The sequence below is a fragment of the Neopsephotus bourkii genome, unplaced genomic scaffold, assembly GCF_033783945.1.
Source record: "Neopsephotus bourkii isolate Nb327-2 ecotype Australia unplaced genomic scaffold, CSIRO-AGI_Nbou_v1 NB_1768, whole genome shotgun sequence".
Classification (NCBI taxonomy): Eukaryota; Metazoa; Chordata; class Aves; order Psittaciformes; family Psittacidae; genus Neopsephotus; species Neopsephotus bourkii.
Genome location: NW_026902242.1, coordinates 11,975,552 through 12,003,148, shown reverse-complemented (window position 1 = coordinate 12,003,148; position 27,597 = coordinate 11,975,552). Strand labels below are relative to the sequence as shown.

The 27,597-nt window shown below is 39.3% G+C and overlaps 1 protein-coding gene across 2 annotated transcripts in view; it reads right to left on the bottom strand.

Moving 5' to 3' along the window:
- The window catches only part of CRB1 (crumbs cell polarity complex component 1), a 100,842-nt gene that overhangs the window by 59,184 nt on the left and 14,061 nt on the right, over positions 1-27,597 (bottom strand). For both annotated transcript variants that reach the window (XM_061378859.1, XM_061378858.1), the window contains exons 2-3: positions 8,682-9,266; positions 2,657-2,852 (exon numbers count right to left, since the gene is read on the bottom strand). In XM_061378859.1, the coding sequence (XP_061234843.1) occupies positions 2,657-2,852; positions 8,682-9,266 (781 nt within the window). The remainder of the gene's footprint in view (positions 1-2,656; positions 2,853-8,681; positions 9,267-27,597) is intronic.

Below are 27,597 nucleotides of genomic sequence, written 5' to 3'. Positions count from 1 at the left end.
GTCATAAGAAATTACAAGTTTTTGTATTAAAATAATGTTAAATATGTATGCCTGGTTAATGTTTAATGATTTGAAACAAAAAATTATTCTTATATCGCTTTAAAATGATACACTGGTTATTGTATAATTGAAATCATGGGGAATCTTGCTGAACAAGTGATAAGTATACTTATTTGATAAAGTTTGTGCTTAATATCTAAGAGTTGGAATAAATATATGGAAAGAAAGCATAATTGGTGACCACAAGAGAACATCAGAGAACTGACTCATGCAGTCTAACAGACCAAAAAGCGTAAGTTTTTTACTACACTGGTTAAGTGTACATAAACGGAAATTTCTGGCAGGACAGTTTATTACCAGTGTATGGATTATTCTTAAATCAAAATCAGAGATGGCTTAGGCCAGGTGGAATTTGAATTCAGGGTATAAAAAGTAATGAGGAAGATGTGAATCAGAAAAACAATTTTAATTCCAGTGTACGTTCTTAAAGCAGAAGTCTTTTCTTCTGCTGTATTTTTCACACACTTCCTCCATGTGCCTTCAGTTTGGTGCTGTTCAGCTTTGTGGGGAAAGATTTCTTCTGCCTTAGTCCAAGCTCCTTTTTCCCTTTGGTCCAGAATCATGGAGAAGTTAGAAATATTCACAACTCGCTGATTAATGTGAAGCCCCACCTGTGTGCCTTTTCTCTCTGGTATCTTTTTAAGTGCTTGACATTGCTGTGGACTTTAAAGGATTCTGGAGGGTGCCCTGCTTATGGACAGGTTATGACTGAGCAGGCAGATGTCGCCTTCTAGTAAGAGCAAACAGCAATACTCTTAGATACTCTGCTTAACGTATTTTGGAGCTTCTTGTTTGATGTTCTCACAGTATGCAGAAAGCAATACACGCAGGTATTCTTTCCCATGCAATCAAAAGAACACTGAAGGTCCTAGGAATATATCCAATGGAAAAAAAGAGTTGGAGCATGCAGAGGTATCCTCTGTGCCTGTGCACACCAGGTTTTGTAGGTCCAAATAAGGTACTCCTGTAAGTTGTTGATTTTAAATCAGAAATGTCCAATAATGTGATCTTTTTTTTAAGAGGTCGAGTTCTACTTTGTTGAATTACTGAAACATCACTGGTAGATCAGTCTGAAATTTGGGAGAGAATTTGTTTTGGTGTTTGTATTTATGGCTTCTATTAGTGCTAAACCTTGCACATTTCTGAAAGAGCTGATGGCACACACACAAAAGCCTCAGCTATACCGCAGCATTAGTCAGAAAAAGGAAACTAGAGTTAAAGACTACACTTCTTCATTTAACCCAAAAAAACACAAAAAAGAAAGGAAATTGTTAGGCACCCTTTGGCTTTGAATTGCTTTGCTGTCTAACCCTTTTTATCATGTAACAAATGCAGTAAGAGCTCCAATCGTTCTCCAGATATCCTGCAGTATTGCAAGCCAATTAAAATTGCCTTTACATGTACCTCAGCTTCAAAAACTAGGAGAAAAATAAGGATTAAATCTGGCCTGAATGAGCATCCCAGTTGCTCACCTCATGCATGTATCCTCAAAAGGCTTACAGGTTATTAAGTGTGTCTGCTGTGAACTAGTCTGGTGCAAGGTGACCTCCCTCTGCCTGCTGTCATGCTTTAGCTACACTGGAAAATAATAAATTGCTTTGTCCTGTTCAGAGTCATTCAGTGCTGCTGAAAAGGAGCTCCACAAGGTTGGTGCCATGTCAACACAATGTACAAAAGCTCATTCCCAGAACACGATCTTTTAACCCTCTCATTCAAGGCAAACACACCTTCTGCTGCCATGACTTTTGGACTGATTTTGGGGGAACTAAGGTCTTCAAAACTGCTTTATAAAAACTGGAAAAATACACAATAGAGAACAAATCTTATACTGGTGAGAGGAGCACCTGCATGAATACGTTTACAAACTTTCAGACTGAGCTTATATGTATGTATTTTTAGTTTGGGAATCTCATGCTGAGTATCTAAAGCCATTACTGGTGAACAAATGCCAGAGCTCTGGCTGCCTGGGCTGTGCTCAGATCTCTGTGTAAGGCTATTAAGGTGGAGAAGTTCACTTTGCTATTGGCTTGTATTCTCTCTAATTTTTCTTCTTTGTCCATGGACTGCAGGTTGTTTTGAATAATGAACTGGTTTCCTATATGCCTGTAAAGTTTCTGACACATTTCCTAACGGTATCTATTACTATGGTTACTATAGCTTTCCTCTGCCTCTCTTTTCTGATGCCTCTGTCTGTCAGTGCAGGCAGCTGCTGTTGACAAATTCAATTTTATACACTCTCACATCTCTCTTGGAAAATAAAGTTTGACAAGTGTTAGAAGAATTCACTTTTAAATGACAATCCTCATAGCCAGAAACACAACACATTGTATACATTTTTAAGCATAAATGTGAAAAATGTACTTCTTGGTCAGTCTTTGCCATAAATATTTTGTTGTCCTATTGGGTCTGAGACCAGACTTGCTTTATTTAATCTTTTTCAAATTTAAACTGAAATCAGTGCAGGATCAAGGAGTGAAATCAACAATTTGAAGTGAAATCAGCTACTTGGCAGTGCAGGCTCTCATAGCATTCTCATTTGCGCACAGAGGAGCTGGTAGCACTTCACGGGAGTGTTACCCAGCTGTAGAAGACATACCCATTGGCCTTGTCCATGCACTGTCCCCCACTGAGGCATGGCTGGCTAACACACTCATCGATGTCAGTTTCGCAGAGGTCGCCGAGGAAGCCAGGTGCACAGGAGCAAGAAAAGCTCCTGATGGAATCATGGCAGGTCGCACCGTTGAGGCATGGCTGTGACGAGCACTCATCTATTTCCAGCTCACAGTTTGTACCTTCAAAATCAAAGAAAATGAGCAAACCCCAAATGTAGGAGATAGCTAGTTTTGAAGATCGCAGCAAGGACTGGTTTAAGTACAATATCCACATAATCTTTCTTTTTTAAGCAATTGCCTATGTTTGAAAGGCAGCTCTCCTCAACGTGTACTGCAAGACTAGTTTTTCAGGGTTTGGCAGAGTTTACAAAGGAACAAGCCAGCTGTTATGCAAACGAATAGTTAGAATAGCAACTTTTTATGTGAACTTGAACATGGAAACAGAACAAAAAATGTTCAGATTATTAAAACCATGCTACCATCTTATTTATAAAACACAGAAATAACTAGTAATTTAATGACCTCAGAAGAGTCTGTTTGAAGCTGCAGAGTTAATTGAATTCATTGGGAAGCTGTCTGTTTAGGTATGGTTTATTGCCTTTTAAGATTTAGCTACGTGTAAATAAGTTGGTTATGATGCTGTGTTTGCAACAGGTCAGAATCTTGGAGCTGCTCTTCAGAGATAACTGCTGGAACTTAATCAGTTCTAATATTAGTTTACAGCTATTTAGGATAGTTTGCATGTTAAATCTGCACTCCTTTTATCTCTAGCACAGTCCAGGAGACACTAAGAAAAATGTATAATTAATGCCTTACAGGTCCTGCTTTGCTTCTATCAAGGGTTTGTATGCTTATGCACCTACTTAGTGTTTTCAGTTATAAAGCGACTTTTAAGTAATAACTTCCACTTGCTAATTAAATTTCTTTTAAGAGCTACAGTATCTGCCACAAACCAGACACAAAATGGCAAATTATAATGAAGAAGCTGCTTTTCAGTGGACTTCCCCATCTTTTATTTGGCTTACCAAGGTAGCAGTAGTATTGTAAATAGTTTTCAGGGGAATCCTCTACTTGAAAGAGAATCTGCAGCCCTGAGAACGGGTTTAATTTGTTTGGAGAGATGAAGTTTTCAGTACAAGATGATGCAGCAAGCTTTCAAAAGATGGCAACAGCCACGTTTTGATGATGGGTACTATCTTCGTAATTAATTTCAGAGCTCACCTCTAATTCTTTCTTTATGCTGTTCTAGCCAGCTCTGTCCTGCTGTGAGATTTGTACATTCTAACTTGGAACATCTTTCTGACAGTCTTGACTGAGACTGCTAATACTTAGCACTTTTACTTAGTTACTAATTTATTTTGACCTTTTTGAATGTAGTATCTTTATTAAAAAAATAAATATCCATATTATGAATAAATACCTGGAAATATTTTAAAATGAAACAAAAAGGATATGGAGCACGTTAACTTATATTTTTCATTGCATTTAAACATTAAAGTGCAAGTTCATCTTTCCAGCAATAAAAAATACTACTGCCCTAATTTTAGACAACATACTTTTATAGTTCCCTGAGACTACATATAGAACACTGGATGGGAGAAGTCAATGATCCCGTGCCTTCAGTTTAAGGTTCACTGATCAGCTAGCCACTACTTTCAGTGGGAGCCTACCACAAGACCCTAGCACAGGAACGCTTTCTGATGGCTTTATGGTAATGTACATTATATCCAGATATAGTAAGCAATCCCTCTGTGGTCATTGCCCTGTGAATTCACTGTAATTATAAACAATGTGTTTGCAGAAGTATGTCTAGTGACCGTAAATCTGCCAGAGCTTGTTAACAGCTTACTGCGAACACTAAAAATCGTGTGACAAAACAAGCCCTGTTCAACTGATCCTCGGTTCAGCCAAATTTAAAACTACAGGCCTGAGAACAGCCTGACAATTAACATGAGAACATAGCGTTGTTGTTTTGGTTCATGTCTTTAATCTATCAAGCCCAGTAACCTGCCTTTGGCAATGTTGCCTCAGAAGGAAACTTCTCTCTGTATAATGCATCCAGCCAATTCGATATGCCATGCAAACAGGGGAAATTCCTTCCTTAGCCTCTACTGAATCTGCTGTCAGGCTTTCTTGTATGTGAAAAAGAGAGATGAAAGGATTAGATCTGCATTTGCACCTCAGTCTAACATTCTGTCATAAATATGCTATATGCCAATTATCATATGCCAAAAAGGAAAAAGAGCACCAACCAGCCCTGCCACAGTTACTGCGTGGGGCTACACCATCAAGAGCAAAGGCTTCCTGTCCTAGAGCGGACTGAGTATTTCAGCAGGTACGAATTCAAACCACACAAGTGGTTTGAACTGAAAGACTGGGAAGGTAAATATCAGTGTTGTTTACAACTTTTGCAGTTTCTTTGAAGAATTAAGAGTATTTCTCATACTGCTTGCTTTTCAAATGAATCCTACTGTGCACTTTTGTACAGCCACAGTCGATAAAAAGTAAATGGAGGTGAGGATGAATGAAATACAGCCAATACTTTCAAACTTGCATGCCTACAGGTATATTGTAAGATCACCTTCTGGTCAAAGATACCAGGGGCTTGCAGACTCAGTGTAGTTCCAGGAGGACCTGCATGTTCTTAGCACAGCTGGAAATTGGTATCCAGGTCACCCCTTCCACTCTCCTGTGCTGTAGTGCTGTCTCCAAATTCCTCAGTCTGTACATAGTTACGTTATGTGCCATAATCTGGATCAAGTGTCATACAGCTGTTTTCTAGGCAGCAGCCTTGAAAGGATATGAAGAGAGTTCATCAGAAATTAGGCAGAGTGAAGAGCTTAGTTTCTTGGAGCAAGGCTCCTCTTTTTTGTGCCCAGGCCTACACTAACCACCATGCATGTAAGTTGTTACAGGTCTTGCAACACTGCACTATGCAGACACAATCAGGAGAACAGCAGGGCTAAAGCAAATCAAAGGTTTCAGCCCCGTGGAGTTATGAACTGCAACAAAGCCACTTTGCATGTACCTGCGCTCTGCTAACCTTTGTTTTGAAAGCCCTTTGACATGCAGCAAATACTTCTGGGCTCCTCCCTCATTGCAGTCTTGTGTATGGGAATCTTGTCAGAGCTGGTAACCTGGGTTGAATCCTCTGTCAGGCTGGCTAGGGCACAAGGTTGGGAGTGCTGGTTTGAAACTTGAAAGCTGAGGAAGGAAACCAGCTTTTCATTTTGTTGACAATTGCTGTTTGATGGGCAATGTTGTTTGCTATCAGTATCCACAATGATATTGCCATGAGCTTGCTGGGAAGCAAGATGTGTATTTGAGATACTTCATTCCATTGTAGAGGCTGCTGAGCCCCTGCTTGCCTTTAAATGCCTAAGGCTTATGATGCATCTACCCTAAATATTTTCATGGTGTATGCATCATTGATAAGACTAACGCATAAGAACTTATCAGGAATAATTTCCTCATATTGTACAGAGTTCATCCCAGCTATGGTTACATCATAGTAAAAGGTATTGCTCAAAGTATGAAAATGGCTCATTGCACGTATTTTGTGTTTCACTGAAACACTTCCTCCTGCTGTTGTCTTGGGCTAAGACTGGGTTTTGGATCTGACATGTACCCCTGATAGTTCACGCTAACATGGTTGTTGGCAATGGAGAACCCACTTCAGTTGTGTCCAGCAAGGTAACTAAAGTACCTAGAGGTGGGTAATAACAGGCTCTTACATCATGCTCTGCTGGGGTGAATTAAAAACAAGTGCAATTAGTACAATGGTGGAAAAAATGCATTTGATTAAGGTAGCCAGCAAAACTTCAACAAACCAATTGAGCTTCATTATTTAACAGCTGTGTGACACATGTCTTGTAAATAATTTCACACATGCAGAACATTATCATAGAAACTGTGGATTTCATGCTAAATTTTCCAGTCTTTGGCTCTCGGTGTGCTCTAACCTCTTCCATTTGTGTAAGAATTACGTGTGACATTTCTCAGCTATTTTCAGAAGTGCTGCAGCATGCCAATCATACAAAATAGCAGCCATAGTCCATGAAACAAGTAGCAACTGCAGTCAGTAACTCAAGCATTTGGTTAACATTACTGCTATAGATTTACTATATGTTCTCTACCTACATATCAACAGATATAACCTTTTTAACATCTTAGGGAAATTAGATGAGGCTGGATGACTTCCCACAGTAATTCATGGTGTCGGGCCAGGATAATAATGGTTGGCAAGATCCTCTGATAGAGTAAATGAGGGGTTTTATTACCAGTGGGGACACCTCAGGGCTTTCATCCAGTAATCCCTCTGGCTTGTGCATTTAGCACAACTCACAGCAAGGTGCGGAAAACAAGAAAGAATGCTTCTGATAAATCATTTTGTTAAGTGGCCTTTAAAAGCTGGTGTTTTACTGCTGAAGGAACAGTCTTCTACTCTATAGAATTCTTATTAGTCTCTCTGCTGCTGGAAGCAGTGTCAGAGCTGTATGTCAAAACACTGCAGCCTCTTTGTATTTTACACCTTTTCTCCTTCCTTGGTTCTCTCTTCATTTCTTAACTCCTCTTGTGCCCAGTGTGGAGCACTTGGTGATGTTGCTTGATTTTGGGTGAGAGCAGAGAGCATCAGCCTGGGAAACAGCAGAATTTCATGATGAAAGTGGGAGAGTTCAAACAAAGAGAGTTACCTCCAGCAGTTTGTGTTGATCTAAATTTTCATTTCATTTTGTTTGGGCTTCGTTATTTTGTTTTCTCTATTTTTGTCTCTAAGTTTTATATTCTTTCTCTTTCAAACAGAGTTCCCTGGCTATGGATCCAGGCCTGGACCCCACTAACAGTACCAGTTAAATAAATACAGTTTCCTGAATACAACAGGAGGTCTGGGCTGAGTCTGATCATTGCAGAGTAACCATGCTGGTTGTTAATAGGTTTTTCCTTCCTTCTGCTCTTCGGCTTTCCTCCAGTTGTGTAGTGGCTGGCCTGGGCTCAGACACCCGCTGGCAGCAGCAGGGTGGTGGGAAGGTAACAAGCTTCCTTCAAATAACATTCTCTGTGCTCATGAGAGATATTAACCAAGGGCTGGCTTCCAACAAGTGCTGTGTCAGACACAGGAAAGCTGCTTTTTACCTCTGACTTCCCCTCCTGCATGGGGATTTGGGGATGGAGCTGTAAACCACATCTCTTATTTCTTATTTGTTTGAATCACTTGAAGCAATAGCTGGGGTTTTTCTGTATTTTTGCTCTATGACTCCTTTTTTTTATCATTTTTTATCTTTTTTTTTCCCCTTTGCTTACCTGACTGGCAATCTATCACTAAAGTGCCTCTCCTTTTCTCCTTTAATGATTCAGTGTGCTACCTCTTGGAGCCCTGCGCCTGAATACAGCTTTGAAATTTGAAGGGAGCTGTCTCCTGCAAAGATTCTATGTCCTCCAGCAGAGGAAGTAGGCAATAAAAATCATACCTGTACTTAAAAATGGAGCCACATAAAATGGGCTTATCAAAAAAATCTTCACTTTGGCAACCTGATAATACTTTTCTATTTTATTTAACTTAGATAATATTCTAGTTGCAAACATGCCCTCTATTTCTAGGAGGGGCAGACGAGGACGGTAATGTGTAACATCTAAGTTTAAGAATACAGTTTGTTGTGGTTAGCAAATCAAGCAAATCTAATTAGATCTAGTTCTTAACCCTATCAAACACAGGTTTTATCTGAGGACATGCATTTTAAAAACATTTCTTTTTAAAGGAAAGTTAACCTGGCCCTGTAACAGCTTTATGTGCACAAAACTGCTCTGTAGTTTTCAGTAAATGTGAGATTTCTTTATCCCTTCTCTATCTAATATCAGTAGTTCACAATGATAAGGTAATCTATAATGTACTAGCAGTCACTGGTGCTAAAGCTGAAGGCAAGGTAGTAATAGAGACATGACTAAATATGTAGGTGGGTGAGTTGAACTTGGAACATGATGCAAGGAACAAGTTGTTTTAACAGCACTTACCTGTGTACCCAGGTGGACAGATACAGCCATACTGTCCTATCTGGTTGAGACACGTTGCCCCATTCAGGCATGGATCCGACACACACTCATTCACTTCCAAATCACAGTGCTTGCCTTGGTAGCCTGGGACGCAGTAGCAGGAGTACTCATCAACCCCATCCCTGCAGACTGCTCCGTTGTGGCATGGTTCAGAAATGCATTCATCAAAATCCATTTCACAGAGTGTACCGGTGTATCCTGTGCTACAAAGGCAAGTGGGCCCAGCCAGGCCATTTTGGCAGGTGCCTCCATGCTCACAAGGGTTTGTGTCACACATGCTGACAGCTCTTTCACAGGTAGGTCCATTATACCCAGCAGGGCACTCACAGGTAAAGCTGAGGTTTCCAGCAGAGCTTAAACAGGTAGCATTTTGAAGACAAGGGTTTGAGGAGCAAGGATCAGAGGTTTTATTGCAGAATTCCTCCACACTGTCCACTGATGCATCTGCACAATGGCAAGTATTGTCTTTATGACCAGGAACACATGTAGAGTTCTTTTGGCAAGAATTTGATAGGCACCTGGAGTCATTCCTCATGCAAAGTGACTCTAGAAAGGAAACACAAAAAATCCTGAGGCATTCCTTAGCACTGGGAGCAACCAAGGGTAAAAGAAGTATAAGTCTTAACACAACTGTGCTTCAAAACAAATAGCTCCAATTGTTGGCTGTTGAGAAGAAAACAGGGCTGGTAACTGTGTGAAACATTATTAGTAGGCTAACTAATAAATGTAAAATGAAAGCAATTATGAAAATAAAGGTAGTTTATTATTTCCTGTATTTCCATCTTCTAACAGCCATGGCCTGGAGTGTCAGGATTGCTTAACAGTATATTAAGAGTACAGTTGCAAGAATATTAGTTGTCAACAGGTACCCAACAATGTAGAATGCATTTAGGTATATTTGAGACATTGTGTTGTTGTTTTTTTTACTAGAGAAAAGAGTTAAACCACATATTTCAGCTCAGTACCGCTCTCTACTCCTTTGTGGTGAAGTTTTCTGTATTAGATTTCAACAAAGCTGAGTGACTCAGATGAAGTTACAGCTCAGCTAAGTGGTTCAAACCATCATGCACCCTGATTTTGACTTCCTGATTATAAATAGTAATTGGACACCTGTACAGTATTTCCACCACAAAGAATCTCCCAAACACCTGAGATTCAAAATAGTCTTCTGAGAGCCTTCCAGCCTCTGAGGCTGTAAGGACATGGTGAACGTAGTGTAAACACGTTCCTTACCCTCCAGGAACTGAGCTCCTGGCAGCAATTAAAGACTACTTTGGAGTTGTCTGGCTGCTGTAAAGACTGGCTGAGGATAACAATAGCTACTTCTCACATCATAATCAAGGAGGAGGGAGCTGTTACCAGCATTGTTCACCACTCACAGCTGAGAAGCACTGATAACGCAGGGCAAGAAGTGAAAGATGCTCTTTCCAGTAAAAGAAAACAAGAATTTGGCATGAAATTGTATCTTGGCTTGGTTTTGTTTCTGGTTTGTTTTTTTTTTAACCATGATTAATTGTCTCCATAATGAAAGAAATGGCTGTATACAGATAAGCATAGCACACACAGGTAGGTATGTACCTGCTGTCTTGAATTTACTGTTGGGCATATTAGGCAGTTGCAACAAGGTTCCTAATACAGAATGCATGAAATAGGTGCATTGGTCTGGGCTGAATCCTCTGCAATCACAGCTTCCTTGCCAACACCAAGTGAGCTAGACTGAAGCTTGCATACTTTTATGTGTGCTATAATCAGGTCACCCAGATATGACACAGATGTAAAGAGTGCAATGGGGTTCTATTAATCACTGAATTCATCTCGTAATATCAGGTTGCTTCTGTCATGACTTACCGTTGTTTTGGTATGGGTCAGTAATAACAGTGTTAATCACCAGTACACATCCTGCAGCACTTGGGAATTTTGTTACATATAAAATGACTCAGGGCTGTGGAGATAATAAGACCCAAAGAGATGATTGCAAACGGGGCGTTTGCTCTATTTCTATCTTGGTCTAAAGGTCAACCTTTTGAATGCTGAGAAGCTAGTGGAAGAAATCCTGGAGCTACCTCCAACTACTGTGCTAGCAGAATAAAATAATGGCAGATGAAAAGTCATAGACAATGCTTAATGAAGAGAAGAAAGGCCAACACTTATTTACTGACAGAAACCACCTAGAAGATAAGGACCACGAATACTGACCTAAAAAGCCAAGTGCATGTATAGTATTTTAATTCCTACTGATCAAATTGGAAAGTCTTAGCTGGAGTATAATAAAAAAGAGTTGTATCTGGTAGAATTTTTGATTTTGTAACTGATTTTCACCCTATTATAAGAAATCTTCTACTGAACAGTAAACATCTGAATGCCATCATACTTCTAATGTGACTGCAATGTGACGTTACACAAAATATGAGGGTAAAACTGTAAACAAATATTTCGCATACTGCTAGAGAAAAAAGTTATTTGTACCATGGGAGGGGAAAAAAGCAGGCATATCTTGGCCAAGAATCTATGGAATAAAGCTGAATATTGTTCTTGGAGAGAATGTAGTAATTCAGAAGGAAAGACTGGTGGGCTGGAGAATGAAAATTGCATGAAACGACCTATATGAGAGTCTCGTAAACATCCTGCTTTCTTCTTTCAGTTTATACTTTCATTCTGGAGTCTTGTTTGGAAGTATGAAGGGTATGTCTTCTCCAGCAGTTACTTGAAAATGAATGGCAGGACAGTGTACTTCTGTGCAAAAAGCTGTTGGGGATAAGCTGCGCTTCTTGAAGAAATTCAGGCCTATCTACCACAAGTCTCTAATTTCTTCCATGTTCTTGGAGCTGAGATTCAGGAGGGTGGACACTATGAGAAGGAGATGGGGCACTGAAAGAGAAGTAGCTTGTTGAGACAGTTATCAATAACTGGGGCTAAACCAATGATGATGAAATCCTGGAACAGATCTCTGGTTGTCTGGGAAAGTGAGAGGCTAGGGCTGGACATCTGAGTATAACAGCGGACCACTGGCATTGTCAGAGAATACAAACTGAGTAATGCAGGTGTATTTTCATAACATATATTTTAATGGCTAAAACAACTTAATCCATTTTTCCCAGGAAGAAGTGGAGGAAGAAAGCCTCAGAAGGCTTCACTACTTAGGAAAGACAGCTTATGTAGATATGAAGCTATGATAATAAATGGGGATGTTAGAAAAGTTATCTGTGTTTCATCATTGTGCCTTCTGACTTGAGATGTACAGAGCAGCAGCAGTGCCTCTGGGAATAAAAAAACCCAATCTGAATGAACAAGATGCTCATGACTAGGTACACTGAGTCAAATAATTAATACTTGTTTGAACAAGCAGAATAGAGATTTATGTAGTAACACTGATAGCAACAGTGTCATAATTTAAAAAAACTGAAGTCTTAAGGATTGCATAGGAAGAGTTTCTTGATTGTTTTGTTAGGGTTATGCATGTATAAGTAAAACCTGGAAATGTTTTTGTTCAGACTGGTTTTAGCTGTTGTCCTGATCATATATACCAGAGATGCAGAGAAGAAATATCTAGAGAAGGTATGATTTTGGTAAAGATTAAGTTTATTTAATACAGGCTGTGACAGACCTGATTAAGAAAGCAAGCTAACGTGATTACCAGAAGGAGAACTGGAGCTTTACCTCATGTTCTGTGAAAGAAAACAGGACAAAAATAGCACCTCTGATTTAGACTGCCTTTAAAATGACCATCCCCAAACCAGTCAACATTCAGTTTTGCACTTCATCAGATACTTCATCTTAATGCAATATCAGCTGTAATTCCCCCAGCATACATCTCACTGAATGCAAAATTAGAGACACTGGCCATTGTGTGCTGACTTACTCACTCCAGTCACCAGTATCATGGACTTTTCTCCTTCTCAACACCCCCCATGTATGTTCCACTGTCCTAGTTTACTCAATTTTCTATATTACCCATGTATTTAGGTTTTTTAGCCTGGGTAATAAGGAGCTTTACTGCAACCTATTAACTACTGTTAAAATGAGCAAAACTGCATTCTTTAGGAACTTTTGCATCCCACATTTTTCTTGGGGTTGCACAACTTTAAAGAGTTTTCAGACTGTCTACTTACTTAAAATTCATCAAATGTTTGAAGAAACATTGCAAATCTGAAGACATTAACTACGATAAAGTTGTGTTACCTAACTATCGTAGTGTGAAAACTACAAGAAGTGAGGTCAATCATTCAAGTCTTTCTTAAGCAGGAGCACTTTGACACCAGAAGCAATTTACTTAATTATTACTGCTTTTCCAGAGATAATTTTCATGTAACAATTCAGTGTCCTGTAATAACTGTGAGAGAAACTGAAGCATTTGCCAGTCTGCAGTTTTGATAGCAACATACTAGCTCTGAACATGGGTTAAAAAGCTTCCTAGCTCTCTGGGGCAGTCATAGTGGATCGAAAGTGAGGGAAGAGGCAAGAAAACCCTGAAAGCACAGCCTGTAGTGAAGGCAACCAATTTGTTTCCAAGGTGACACCACAATGCAAAAAACATGAAACAGAAAACCTTTCCTGGATTTTTTTTCTTTAATTAGTTGGTTTTGGGTTTTTTTTTTAATTTCAACTCCTCTAGCTTTTAGGAAACAAATTTCTTAGGTAGCAAACGCAAACAGATAGTTCAATAAACCCAGTACTCCTTAGAGGATGCTTTTGTCTGATCTGTGCTACAAATTTACAGCAAAGCAATAAAGTTTTTGGCGTTTTTATCTTCATTCTAACATGCAGTGCCATATTTTTTATTATTTGTATAGTTCTTGAGTTCTGAAGGTCTTAGCAGAGATACAATCACTGCTGAGTTTTAGCTTACTTGTGATTTAAAGGCTAGGTCCAAGAGTATTTTTAGAAGTGCTAGAGTAGTTTTGCCACAGCAGCAAAACTGCACCTCAAAAAGCTGATCACCAAACAGTATGCAGTTATTACACTGTGGTTAGGAAATGGTATGCAGTTTACCCGGACATTGCCATTATTGGTTTTTGATGGGTTTCAGAAAATCAGAAAATCTTGGAGCCTAGATTGCTAGTTAGAGCATCATTTTCTACCTATTTGAGACGATTTACTTATACTATCACCCTTCCTGCCCCAAGGAAATTCAGTTTTGCTGCTGCTCGGAGTGATGTGAAGCAATAGTTTTGGAACCTCCTGAGCTATTGAGAGCTATGAGGAAGAAGATCATAGCATGTGGAAGCTGAACTCCCCCCATGCTCTGTAATGTGGTGTGGCAGGGTATGATGATGTCTCGTGCAAAGGCTGGCTTAGTTTGAGCCGATGGCTAAAGAATATACCCTAATTCATTTGCAGAAAGAGCTCTAAGAAAATGTTTCAGTGACTGGGGGAGCTTGATTTTTGGTGAGGTTCAGAGAGAGAACCTGAAAAGACCTCGTGCTCTAGCTCAGATATGCAGAGAAGTTGTTTTCATTCTCAAACAATTAAGGTCACTTCAGCAGTGACTTGTTCTGACAGAGAGCCTTAAAACTTGTGTGTAATGTTAGAAAAATGGAAACAAAATGCCAATCTCTTTGGATTTACACGATTGACACTTGAGATATTTATCAGTCTCTTTATAAACGTTGGTATGTTAATATAAGAAGAATTAGTGCCAAGCATTTTACCCCATGGTTAAATCCTTTCGATGCAGATGAGGTGTTTGCAAGTAAAATTCTTTACAGTAAAGCTTGACATCTAGTGGCAAATCATCAGTACTACCAGAAACGTGTCAATACCTCGATCTTTTAGAACTGGCACAAAATATTAAGTATAAGAAATGCTGAGAAAAAGACAGTAATTTTTTCCTTTTGTATAAGCTTATTTAAATTCATTAAAGTGATCTTGGTGGTGTATGAATAATTGAACTTATATAGCTAATCAGCACTAAAAGTGCATGATTTTGACAATAAAGACTTCTTAGTGATCAGAAAGCACAGTAATAACACAAAGCAATTTTTAGGATGTTGGAAATGCACGATGATAATTGTAAGAAAGCAAAATCAAATTACTGGGAAAATTAACATAAACAGTTTTGAAAGGGCCAAAGCAGATCTTTGAAAGGGCACAGATTTTCTAACTCCTGACAAGGAAACTAATGGTTCCAGTAAAGCAGCTAATTTTGAAGAGCTCATCTGTATATCTGTTCTGACAGTTTGGAGGTGTGTTTCTTTTCCTAGATGTTGTTTGGCAGCACTTTTCCTACAAGTTGGTGAAATATCATAATCAACAGCAAAATCTAATATCAAATTTCAGTCACTGCTAATCACGTTGTTATGAACTGGAGTTCTCCAGACCGTGGTCATGCCTGCACTTTGTTAATCATCTCATCGTGCCTGGAGGCTGCTTGTAATTTGCAATGCTGTTCTTCAAATGAGCCTTCTTCCCCTGAAGGAGAACTCTTAAGCTTCACAGAAGCTCCAACACTAACAGCTTCAGGGTCTTTTAGATACACTGCAGAGATTTTCTGAGCTTCTTAACAGTTCCAGTCTATTTTCTAGGGGGAAAAACTCTCACAGAAGATGGAGCACTTCATACCCATATAGACACCAGCGTCGACGAATTTACTGTGCTTTGAGGAGCATTTTTCCCTTTTACTTATGTTTTTTTAAAACAAAGAGTTACTACTTCACATGTTTGAATTGAAACTAGGAAGCTGCACCAGCTAATGCAGATACAGCAGTTCACAGCAAAACCTGATGTTTTATTAACTCATATGGTTTGGAAATAGAGGGATAGCAAAAGCCCAATATGTTGGTTTACGAGTTGAGAAACAAAACTTAAAAAATACTCCAAAGGAAAAAAATACCAAATTACAGTTTAAAATATTAAAAAAAAAGTATGCATTTGTGATTTGAGATTTTTGTTTGCTTTGTTGTTATTTTTTGTTGGGTTTTTTTTAACAACTCAGAAAATGTGTGTTGGATAGGGGGGTTTTGTTGTTTTTAATTTGCTAAAATAGCTTTTATAATTGACATCTTGGTTGTAGTCAGTCTATAAAAAGATAAAATTTCATTGGGATAAATGAAGCAACCATTGCCTCTCTTAAAGCTATTACTTCAATCTGTTTTCTGTTGAATCAAAACCATCATACAGCTTTTGTTCACAACTGAAGGCTTACCTTATGATCAAATAAGCTCACTTATAAGCTCATGGGATAACATGACGGTAGCAAGGGTTTAGATAGCCCAGTGTCTGGAGTTAGTAATGAGAACCTTCAATGCTTGTATTCATTTCTTGCTTAAAACTGGCCCCTGGGATTTTAGAACAAGTGTGCGAATCTGTATCACTGAAATACCAAGCTCTGTGACTTTAGTGAGATCTTGAAATAATTAGCATTTAACTGGAAATATTAAAATATTGCCCAAGGCATTTAGGGTTGCATTGAAGAATGCTTGGCTTTGGTATAAGTAAATGTATCTCCATTTATCTGTAGTGCACTGTGACACAGAAAATAGTTCTTCACTATGACAATAATTTCCTTGCAAAGGCAACCTTAGAAAGTTGTGGGTGTGCATATACATTCAATCTTGATGTATCTTGAAGAACTAGGAAAGAGATGAGCACAGCTGCATAATTGGCAGTGACAGATACTGGAATCAGACATCTTCACCATGACTGAGAGGCAGAAAGATGCTATTCGTGGATCAGCATTTGGCATATGGGGAAGAAAAGGACACAAAACCATGCCTTCTGGACAAAGCAGCCAGGTAAGGGGCTATCTCAGCCCTCAAAATAGCTTTTTCATTGAGATTCTCTGCAAATAGATCATTTCAGGTTTTTCACACAGTTCTGATTTCTAGACCAAAGCTTCAGACTTCCTAAACATTGCACTCAAGTTATTTCACCCCTTCCCATCTCCCAGTACATTTGAATACTGTTTTAATTATTTAATGTAATGAGCAGCTTGTAGTTAGTGTGGTTCCATTTCTCTTTTGTAAGCTTTACCAAGGAGGAAAGCATCTGCCCAAGGACCTGACCTGCTCTATCCACAGCCAGAATTACTACTCAGTCTGCACACCTTGGGATGGTACGAACAAACTTTCGCCAAACAAGCAAGTGCTTGCCATAGTGCCTACAAATATTGTGGTCATAAAGGGTTAATCCTGGTTCTTTAACTTCAGTTGTGTGCCCAAAACATCCTAATATGTTGTTATAGAAACCACTTCCAGGCTTTAAATCTTGAATCATGATTATTACCATAGTAACCACCACTGCACACAGGCAGGAAAGAAAAAAGGCGGTTATACAAATATTCATTTCTATCAAAAAAGCCAATCTTGTTTTCAGGTACATTTGAATCAGCAAAACCAAGGAAAGTAAATTAACAACTCATGTTGTGAAGCAGAACTATCGTATATTAGTGTAAGAATGACAATTGAATAGCATTAAAATGTCAAATGTTGTTTAGGAAACACTTAAAATGATCTGTGATTTAAATTACAGAACTGGTTATTAAATCAATGTCTCCATTTCACTGGTCCCCAAATGTTTCTGTAAGCTCACAGTAATTTGGTGCTGTTTCCTGAGAGTGGGCACCATTACTGCTGGCTGCCATCTTCCTTTCCTGTCATTTTACCTTTGTGCTGTCTCAGGCTTCCTTACCCTATAAGCACCTCAGCGGCAGCAGTCATCCTGACAGTTGTGATGACTGATTGTACTAAACACAGCAACAATTTGACAGGCTTCCCTACAAAGCAGCCATGCACTGACTGTTTTATCCCATACTGGTGAGGTGCGGTAGTTGAAGGCACTCACTTGGTGTGAGCACATGAGCACACTCTTGGCTGCTTTCTGGCTCTTGCAAAAGTGCAGGACAAATAAAATAAACATATAAAAAATGAGATTAATGCTTTCTTCTAAAAATAAATATTTTTTTTTTGGCTCTCACTTCATGTTACTTCATATTGCAGTGTCTGTGTTGGAAACAAGAGGAGAACCAGGCCTAAAAGTTCAACAGGGCTCCTATGGATTGAATTTGGAGATTTTTGGTTTAATTAGACATCAAGGCACAGTGCTATCAGCAATGAAAACAGACTGGTTTCTAATGTGAATAAAAGAGTTTATCCACTGTTTCTTTACATTTAGCACTACAGAGCTGCAGCTTAAGTTGATAGTGCATAGTGATGATCATTATGCTTTTACTATGCACAGATATTATTGTTTCTGCAGGACAGTGGCTGATCTAACTCAGAAGGTAGCTGATATCCATTACAGTAAATGTTGCAAACACTGATGTAGGAACTGAACTGAGTTCTGCTGTGCAATCTCCACTACTGTATACATTCTATCTCAATTTAACTTTCCTCTTTAATAGTTTCATGATGTGTCCCCATGTTCTTATTTTCTAAGTCTGAAGAAGAGTAAATACCTGAGTGTTAAAAAGGTTTCTTCTCCCTTTAGAGGCAATGGATTTTCTTTTTAAGTTGAATTCACACAGCAGAATTTAGGCTTAATACTACAAAACAGGATTCCCCTGCACAGGGACATGGAGATAAATGGACAGGTGAGCAACAATCATGATGCATGGTGGTGGGAACCTGGGGGCCAGCTTCAAGTTTGCCATTCTATCAGCTTTCCAGTGGCAAATAACATGGAGAATGTATTGTGCTCAAAATCTGAAACAGTTTTATTTAAGTGTTAAACTTGATTGCTTATAGGAAATATTTGGTGATTTTGCAGGTTAAATGTGTTTGTCCTAATGATTCAATCAATGCCTTTCCTGTCTGTGCTGCTCTTAGGGCTTCATTAAAACTGGGGTCGTTCCCAGCATAAACTCAGGATACAGAGCGAAGCATGTAAAGATCTCTCCTGTGATATGAAATGTTTTGCAGATATAAAAAAAAGAAAGAGAAAAAAACCTCACGTAGTTCAGTTAGGAGTGTGAATTATGTTTTATACTTTAAAATGTTATCCTGTATTGCTTGTCATTAGTGAGGTTTCTCAGCATGCCTAGATGGGCTTGCTGGGATGCGTGGATTTGTACTGCTTTTGTGAAAGGTGTGGCTCCTGCCTTGTTCTCCAGAGGAACAAACATGGCAGCATCAAGCCTTTTAAAATTAATAGACACAATCTGCTGTTTCCAAACCTGATACCAGAGCACAGTGAGGAGTGCAAGTGGTGCTGGGGAAGTGGAAAAATGAAAGCAATGCTTGGAGTTGGAAAGATACCACCTGTATTCACAGCTACACTAAGGAAAAAGGCTAAAACACACACTTTGGAAGCAAACGTGTCAAAATAAATGAGGGAAATTGTGCCAGAGGTGAAAGGGGTTGCAGAAAGACCAATGCATGGTCTCACTTCTTTGCAGCAATAGGGGAATTTTTAGGAACACAGAGGGAGTAACACAGCATAAAACTGTCAGTTTGTGAGTTTGGGTGAAATCCAGTTGCTCCTGGTTCTGTTTGAATTCTAAACAGTGGAAAATAGGGAGCAAAGGAGCTGTTGCCTCTCAAAGAGGCCAAATCTCACCTTGAGAGCCACAAGGTCTCAGCTTCTCTGGGGTCTGGAAAGAGTTTATGGTATTTTGCCTTTGTGTGAGACAGAGGTACCCAGCTCCAACTGAGCTCTTGGCTCCCACTGAATTCAGCCTCAGCAAGGAGCTGGGGGCTTTGCTGAGCTGGGAGATGCTCCCCCTCACTGCAGACCAGCTACCACTGACTTGCAGTGCTGAGATTTCATTTAGGTCAGAACATGCAAGCAGCCATGCTACTACTGTGCTCGATTATGAACATGGGAAAGAAAAAGCAGTCAGAAATGCTGCCTGTTACTGCTAAATCTTTGATCTACTGAGCTTGGTTTAGAGGGGCTAAAAAATGAGTTCAAAATGGACTTTAGGTCGAAGCTCTGTGTCCATGTGTTGTTTGCTTTTGAAAGCTGTTAGAAGGTATGTTCTTCAGTTTCCTTTATTTGTATTTCTTTCCTCCTCTTCATTACCTCTTATCTTAATAGGAAAAGAGCATACAGCAGTGTTTCTGATATACAGTAGCACATAAAGGTGCTGTGATTTTAAAATATAGCCTCAAATGCCTTTAATGCTGACTGAGGTGTGATTTCTTTCTGTGAGTCAAAACCAGATAGGCTTAAAGTCCTGGTTGTTAGGAATTTGTCATACCAGCCTTTAACATGGGGCAAAAATTTCTCTTTAGTGAGAGATTTTTTTCAGCCCCACTTTGCAAGTCACAGACTTCAGAAAATTAGGTCTTTTGCCTATCTAAGTCATGCTTATATCTTGGCTTCAATCAAGTGTGTGTATGCTCACTGGTCAAATCTACTACACTAGTGAATAAGGGGGAAAATCTTACTGTCAGGTGTATCACACAGGAATATGTTCAGAACCAGGTTTTGATGACTCACAATTTAACATAACCTTGACAAGAATTTGTTTTTATGGCATTTGGATAACCAGAAGATCCCGTTAAGGCACATCATATCAGATGCATCATATCTCTTCCGCAGCGTCAAATCTCTAGCAATAAAATGTACATTCAGAAAATGGTGGGTTTTAACATGCTAGAACAAGGTCAAAAAACGTGACAAAACATGTAAAGGTTTTTATAGATCTGTTCCTTTTCCCAGCTGGTGTGCTACACTCTACTTTGAAGTCTCTAGGGAAATGAATGTTTTACAGTTTCTAGGTGCAAAGCTGTGTACTGATGTGTGCAGATGTTGAGATTGCCTCTAGTAGATTCTCAGTAACACAGCTGAGAACTAAATGTTGCTGAAGCCAACAAAATGCAGCAGAATGGCAAGATCAGCTCCAGCTTTAGACTAACATCACACTGATACCCATAGCCACCGGAGTCATGCTTGTTGAATGCTCCACCGGAGTCATGTTTGTCATGCTCCAGGCTTGTTGAACGTATAGTCCTTTCCTCACACACTATTTTAGTTATATACTATGTAACAATACTCTCATATTAAAATCTTGATTGTTTCTCCTGTCTCTCCAGACTTTAAAAAAGTAATCAGCCCTGTGGCAGATCAGCATTTTGTTACTGGAAATAGAGTACACTGTGATTTAAATGCCACCAGAACCAGAAGAAAGGCTCAGTGCGGCTATAATGCACAGTTAGTACAGAGAAAGCAAGGTCATTCTTTTCCACCCTGAACTTTGTAGAGTTCACATTCCAGCCCTTTCTGCTATTTACTAAATCCTTTTCAATAAAATCACCTACAATTAGCTCTGCATGAGCTAATTACCAATTGGGATTTAGAGACCACTTGGGAAAAGCCACAGTTCCTGTATCATGGGACAGGCTAGAGTCTTAACAGGGAGAACTGGCGCAGCCAGGGTTTCTGTCTGCTCTCCTGTGGAGCTCCTGTGCTGAGAGCAGTTACCAGCAAGGCCAAAGTCATAACACTGAGACTGATGAAGAATAATGATGTGATCATGATCTGCACAAGTTGCCCTCATTGACCTCATACAGATAAAAATCAATCACAGGCCCAATAGAAGGATGCTATAATATGAACTTTTGTAAAGGGCTAGTCTTTTGAATGCTAGTTTCATGGTCATGGCTTTGCCACAATGTAGTTGCATTCCTGACCTGCAAATAAGACTATATTGTAGCATCCTCAAAAATCTACTGACTTGTAACAGAGGAAGAATGGATTTATTTTGTGATTTTACAACATTTTATTTCCAGAGTAAGATTAGAAGAAGATCCTAATAAGACTCTAACCTACATGACATGAAATTACAAGTCTCAGTCCACAGACCACCATGGTTTTCTCTCCCCTGATTTCAAGAACTGTTTACTGATTAATGGCAAAACTCTATGTTCACCCTCAACACACTATATAATGCACAGAGATGTTATTCTACTACCTCCACCTTTCCCTAAGAGCCTTCCTTGGAGAACATGCTAAGTAATAAGCCTCTCATATATCAGCAAAAGACAAATTGTTTCTATAAGCCTAATATGGTGGTGTGATTTATAACAAAAACACCTGCCACTAGGGCATTAAATATCTGCTGTAAATGAAGAGGTATCCAGCAAGCCTTCATCAAAATTGGATCAGTAAGATTTGTGCCAGTAAAATGATACAAAATTTAAAACCATGAATAAATAAACACTCTCCAGCAGCAATCAGTATCGTGGTGACATTTCGCAGAGCTTTTAAAAATCATTTTATTTCCCTGTTATTATTCTCCTTTATTTCCTCTATTTAATTTGTGTAAGTGGTTGATCTGAACTCGTCTCTCCTTCCTTTCGTAGTTCTCACATTTCCGCCTTAGATTTCTTCCATGCAGTCTTCTTTTCTTCCTCTGGGGCCTGATCTAAAGCAGACTTTGATTTACCAAGCAGCAGTGGGAAGTTACAAGTTTGTGTGGCTGGCAAGTAAGCCTGCAGCTCCTATATCCCCAGAAGACAACGTCACTCATGACACCAGCTCAAGGGGGTAAAACACAGATGCCTCTGGAGCTCTGTTGAAGTGCCCACACTCCACAAAATGACCCAGATGACAATAAAGATTCTCTGGCCTGCTATTCCCCTGGATATAAGCTTTAGTCATCCCTGTTGTAGTGACAGTGGTGTTTTGTGTCACACAAATCTGCTCTTAAAACACAGGAATTGCTCAGGATGTTGGTGGTGTAGAGGCTGGGGAGTGGAAGATAAGATGATAAGACTAGGAGGAGAGAACTGCAGCCTCCACAGCTCTATCTGTAGAAACTTTGGTGCCATTCATTGATGAAAAAGCAGAAAGAATACCTTATGCAACGGAAAGGGTCCTTCCTCACAGCTGGATACTAGTCCATACTTACCAGTACAGAGTATATTATAGCGCAGAATCATGACCCTGCTTTGTATTAAATTATGGTATATAAATAAATGAGATCTGTGTAACAGTAAAGGTCTAGCCAGGAAAAAAATCAAGATTTCATGGCAATAATGAATATGTGATAAATATTTAGTGACTATCTTGCTGGGAGCGTTTTCTGCAGAGAGCTCTATGGCAGGACTTGTTTTTTGAACCCAAAGGGCATCATACAACGTACTGTGCTGAGAGACTGAAGAACAGATTGGGAAATAATTCTTGGTACTTAATACCTGGGGATTCTCAAAAGCAATTTTCTCTTAGGATCGCATTCCCTTTGATCATTGGGATTATTAATTATAGATAGACTTGAACAGAATAAGGCTTTGTAACTGTATTCCTCATTTGAAAGGCACCAAATATCTTACTTAATTAGAGATTCAGCTGTGGTGTCCTTTCAAGACACTTTGGTATTGATTTGGTTGTAGTAGCCTACTGTAACAAATATTATTCCATTAATAATCAAGGGAGCTTGTAGGCATAGCAGTGTAGGAAGGATACATCAAAATGTTTGTCATTCAGCTTGCCAGGGCAGTTGGAGTATCACCATCCAGTATAGCATGTAAACCATGGATTACAGTCTGTAATTTAAAAGTGCCTGCATTTATGTGGAGCCCACTCCTTTGTGCCATTTTTCTTTATTGGATTCGGCCCATGCTTCAAGTGACCTCAGGCAGATGTTTTTAAGGTTTAATTTTCTCTCTGGATGAATTGAAACATATTGTTTCTACCAATAATTCTTCAGGCTAATTTTCCTTCTGTTCTGTTTGTGTCTTACCCGTGCTTTAGTTATGATTGAATGTATGAAATTCAGCACAAAATTAACCAGAATGTATATGTGCATGCTCGGTTCACTCTTAGCATCATGTGCTCATTATTGAATGTGTTGATTCATTCTTGATGAATGGTTTATTTTTGTACATTCTGATGTCAAAAGAAGATTTTACTGACATTTTGTTCACCCTGCAATCCTAAATATACATGCTAGAGACATGTGGGAATTACTGTATTTTCCATGTATTGCATTCATGGATTACACCTGAGAAGCAGAAAGCTTAGTTTCCCAGCAGCATTGGTCTGATTCCTGTTGGGGTGGATATGCAGGGCCAGGTGCAGGTCTAGCAGCAGATTACAGATTAGCACCTCCAGCCTGTTGTCTCTCCTTGGCTGGTTAGGGAACTAATGGGAGAGGGCAAAGAGAGAACAGGCTGAGGTTTCTTATGGCTCTGGAGCTCAAGTCTGTGCAACATCATTTGGGTTTCTGTTGCCAGGCTAGCCCTGAAGTTCGGGAGATTCTGATTAAGAGCCTATGCTCTGTGAGGAGAGAGGTTTACTGCCTGGTCATCAGCCCTGCTGTCCATAGGCTCTCTGAGAAAGGACTGAGCTCTGCAGGAAAGGGAGTAAGCTTCAGACTGTCTTCTCTCTATAATTAAACTGGGGAGAAGAAAGCAAGCTGCAGTAATGGAACAGGAGAGGGACAACTATGCTGGAGAAGTAGTGGTTGTCTGATCTGCTGGGAACACTGCACATCACTTACAGAGCAACATAGTATGCCCTGCTGATGAGCTCCATTCTGCTTTGCAACGGATGTGTTTTCATTATGCTTTCCAGGTAAGATATGGATTGTGTGCATGCAAGCATAATATGAAGTCGTTTTTAAAAGTAATTTTTGTATCATCTAGGTACTCTTGTACATAACAAGAATTTGGTTTGGTATCAAAGCTATATATGAAGAGGTTTATTTTATGGGAAAAAAACCCGAGAACACCAAACAAACCCAAACAAACTAAAAAACACCCAACAAAAAAAGTCACACACACCCCTCTATGGTTCCTGGTGATCAGAACTCCTACTCAAAACAGTAGTAATTTTGTCAAATTGTTGAATCACAAAGCTTAACTTGTCAAGTATATGCATGGTCTCTAAGCAATTCATTATATCCCTACTATCCTAAAATAGTTCAGAATTTGCTTGGAAGTTTAATTCAACCAAAGGAACACTTCACAGTTGATAAACTTACCCCACACATGCTGGGGTTTTTGATGTTTTTATCTATTACCACAACGCTTGGCACTTGATAGATTGATTGTGAGGGAGCGATGCTTTCTTTCTAGGCTACTCTCGTCTAAGTTGTGAACCAACAAACTGATATTCTGTTTTTATTATTAGCAAAGGGAAGTAATGCTCCAGCTAACCTGTTGCAATATTCTTCTTTCTCTGATATCTCTCTGTCCTGGCTGGCCCCCAAAGGGGTCACAGTTTGAATGGAATGCTTAAGAGAAAGTGTCTCTGGAGCCAGCATTTCACAGTAATCCAGCATGCCCTGCTCCCCGGGAAGTGGGCTGAAGTACCTTTCATAAAGGACCGGAACTCACGGAAGTAAGAGGGATCGTCATTTAAGAACATCTGAATTTTAGCTACAGATTTCATAACTGCCAACTGATTTCTTTGCGATGGCTTTTGCCAGCCTTGGCTGAAGGCTTTTATAAAGCAGTTTTTATTAAAAACTCACTAGGTATGTAGTTTTGAAAGAGCAGAATCTTGTTTTCACTAGTCTGTAATTCTTCACAGTTCCTAAGAAGTTTCATAACACTTTTTCTTCTCTGTATTGTCATGGCTGTTTGCTGCAGTGATTGAGTTTTCGTAACTGCCAGAACAATGTCAAGACAATGTGAAGACAGTGTCAAGGCAAATATAGGAGGGTAATGGTGTGAAGAAGGGGAAGAGGAAAGAGCTGTCAGTACTTGGAGTGCTCTGTAGGGAAAATATTTCGATGATAAAACCATTGTCACCCTGTGCTGAGCAATACATTTAATTTCGTTTAAGTTATTACACTATGAACATGTCTGGAAGAAACCTGGAGTCAAAGAAGCACTTAAAGCCATTTACAAGGATGCCTTTTCTCCCTAACTCTTGCCCTGTAATGTCTTCTAGACCATGTTCCAGTCCCTAATATTATCAATACATCACCACTGAGATTTAAACTTCAGACATATTAACTTGTAACAAGCATACTTCTGAGAAAACTGAAGAACAGGAATAAAACCCATATTTTTCTCTTTCTAAAGTGCATGGAAAGATATCCTATTGCCCACCTAGAGGAAGGTTTTTCCAGCTGACATAATTCCAAGATACTTTCTTGAGTGTCTGAGCCACAACCTCTGCTTGTTGCACACTGTGATTGTGACAACAGTCTAAAGCATGATCTAATTGTGTTCGGAGTTCAGCACTGCAAGGTGCCAAATATCCTGCTCCCAAGGCAGTGTAGACTCTAGGCACATACTTAATTCAGCCTCACAGGGGATTGTTTGGTTTGGGGTTTTTTTTTCTGAAATATCCTTGGAAAACGGACACATTTGCACAGGGGCAAGTACAGGACAGAGGTACAACTCTTATGAGACTCAATTCTGGCACCAAAGATCTGTACAGCAGTACTACCTGCTCTACTGAAGGCATTTGCAGAGTAAGGTGCTACACACCTTTAGAGCAGTTGTTAGGATTTAAAATTTAGGACTGTTTTTGCAGTGGGTCTGTGGTTTGCTCTTTTTATGTGTGTTCTGGGGCTTCCTCCTCAGCCTTAGAGGTGGGGAGAATGAAGGAGTTTCTTACTATTTTTGTCCTGTTTCTGCACATCAGGATAATCAGGTATAAGAGGGCTTAGATGGACAGTAGTCAATATCATCTTAATTCTGGAAAAATAAAGCCCCCACTGATAGTGGGGTTCTAAATGACTTTATAAATACAGCTGAAGAGATTTAAGGAAAATGAACTCCTGAATCGTTTCCAGGGAATAATGTACTCTAAACTCCTCAAAATAGTTCAGGGAGAGTATTTTCAGATCTAAGAATTAGATGTTAACTATTCTATTTTATATATTAGTGCTAACTATTCTATGTCCATATATTGCATTTGCATCTTTATTATCATTTATTCTATTTTAGGTAGGTTGAATAGTTAACAGATTTTCTTACTTGTTGCCTACGAAATAACTGCGAATATCCATAGAAATGCTTGCTGTTCTGTCGTTATGCCATCCCTGGTTTATGTCTATTTGCAATCTGCAACAGCATGGGTGACTTTTAGATTAACTGTAAATTTTATCCACAGCTGCAGCAGCAATGCTCTAAGTAAGCCGTTTAAACTGATTGTAATCTAACTGCTGAAGTTTGCCCAGTTACGTTTTGTTAACCTGAAAATAGTCTGCCATTTTGAATTGAGCATCAGCTGGAGAAGAGTGTGTTTCTTGCCTGGGGCCCAAATGCCTCCTTCCATTAGTGTTCACACCTCAGCCATTGTGTGCCTCTAGCAGTCACTAAATCTCACCAATCCTCACAAAGGATAGTCTATAATATGGCAAGTTAGTGACTGCAGAGAGTGTATTGATACCTTCACAAAAGGAGGTTAAGGATGATCAAATAAAAGAAGTGATATACAAAAAAAATCCTTACAGCTAGCAATGAAATTTGCCTAGATTTGTTGGAAGAATGAATAAACAATTGTTTTATCTTAAAAAAAAAAAAAAGGACAAATATTTGCCATACTTACAGATCTCTCGGGCTCAACAAAAATCTGGAAAAATGTGTGTATCCCCTCCCCTCAATATATCTATATTTATATGTGTGTATAACATATGAAGTGAGAAACACAAGATCTATATTTAGTGGTTTGAAGATGGAGATCATTTGGATTGTACTCACAGCTCTCTCACTGCAAACAAGGCATTCAACTTGCCCTTCTCCAGCTCAGCGTTCTCACCTGCGAAACTGAGATGCTGCCTACTTGCAGACTATGAGGCTCAATCTGCTTATGTTCTGTAAGATGTAATGCTCTTCACAAAGAAAAAGCTAAAAATTTTACTATGGAAAAGAATTTCTCTGCACCTTTGCAAGGAACAGCAAGAATCTAAAAGAAGCCTGTTCCTCTGGACTTGCATAACTGCTGGCTTTGGGCACTATCACACCTTTAATGATAACTTTAAAGCCAGTAAAAGTCTTTGAGAGAGTCTAAAGTTAAACTAAATGTACAGGTGTGAGTG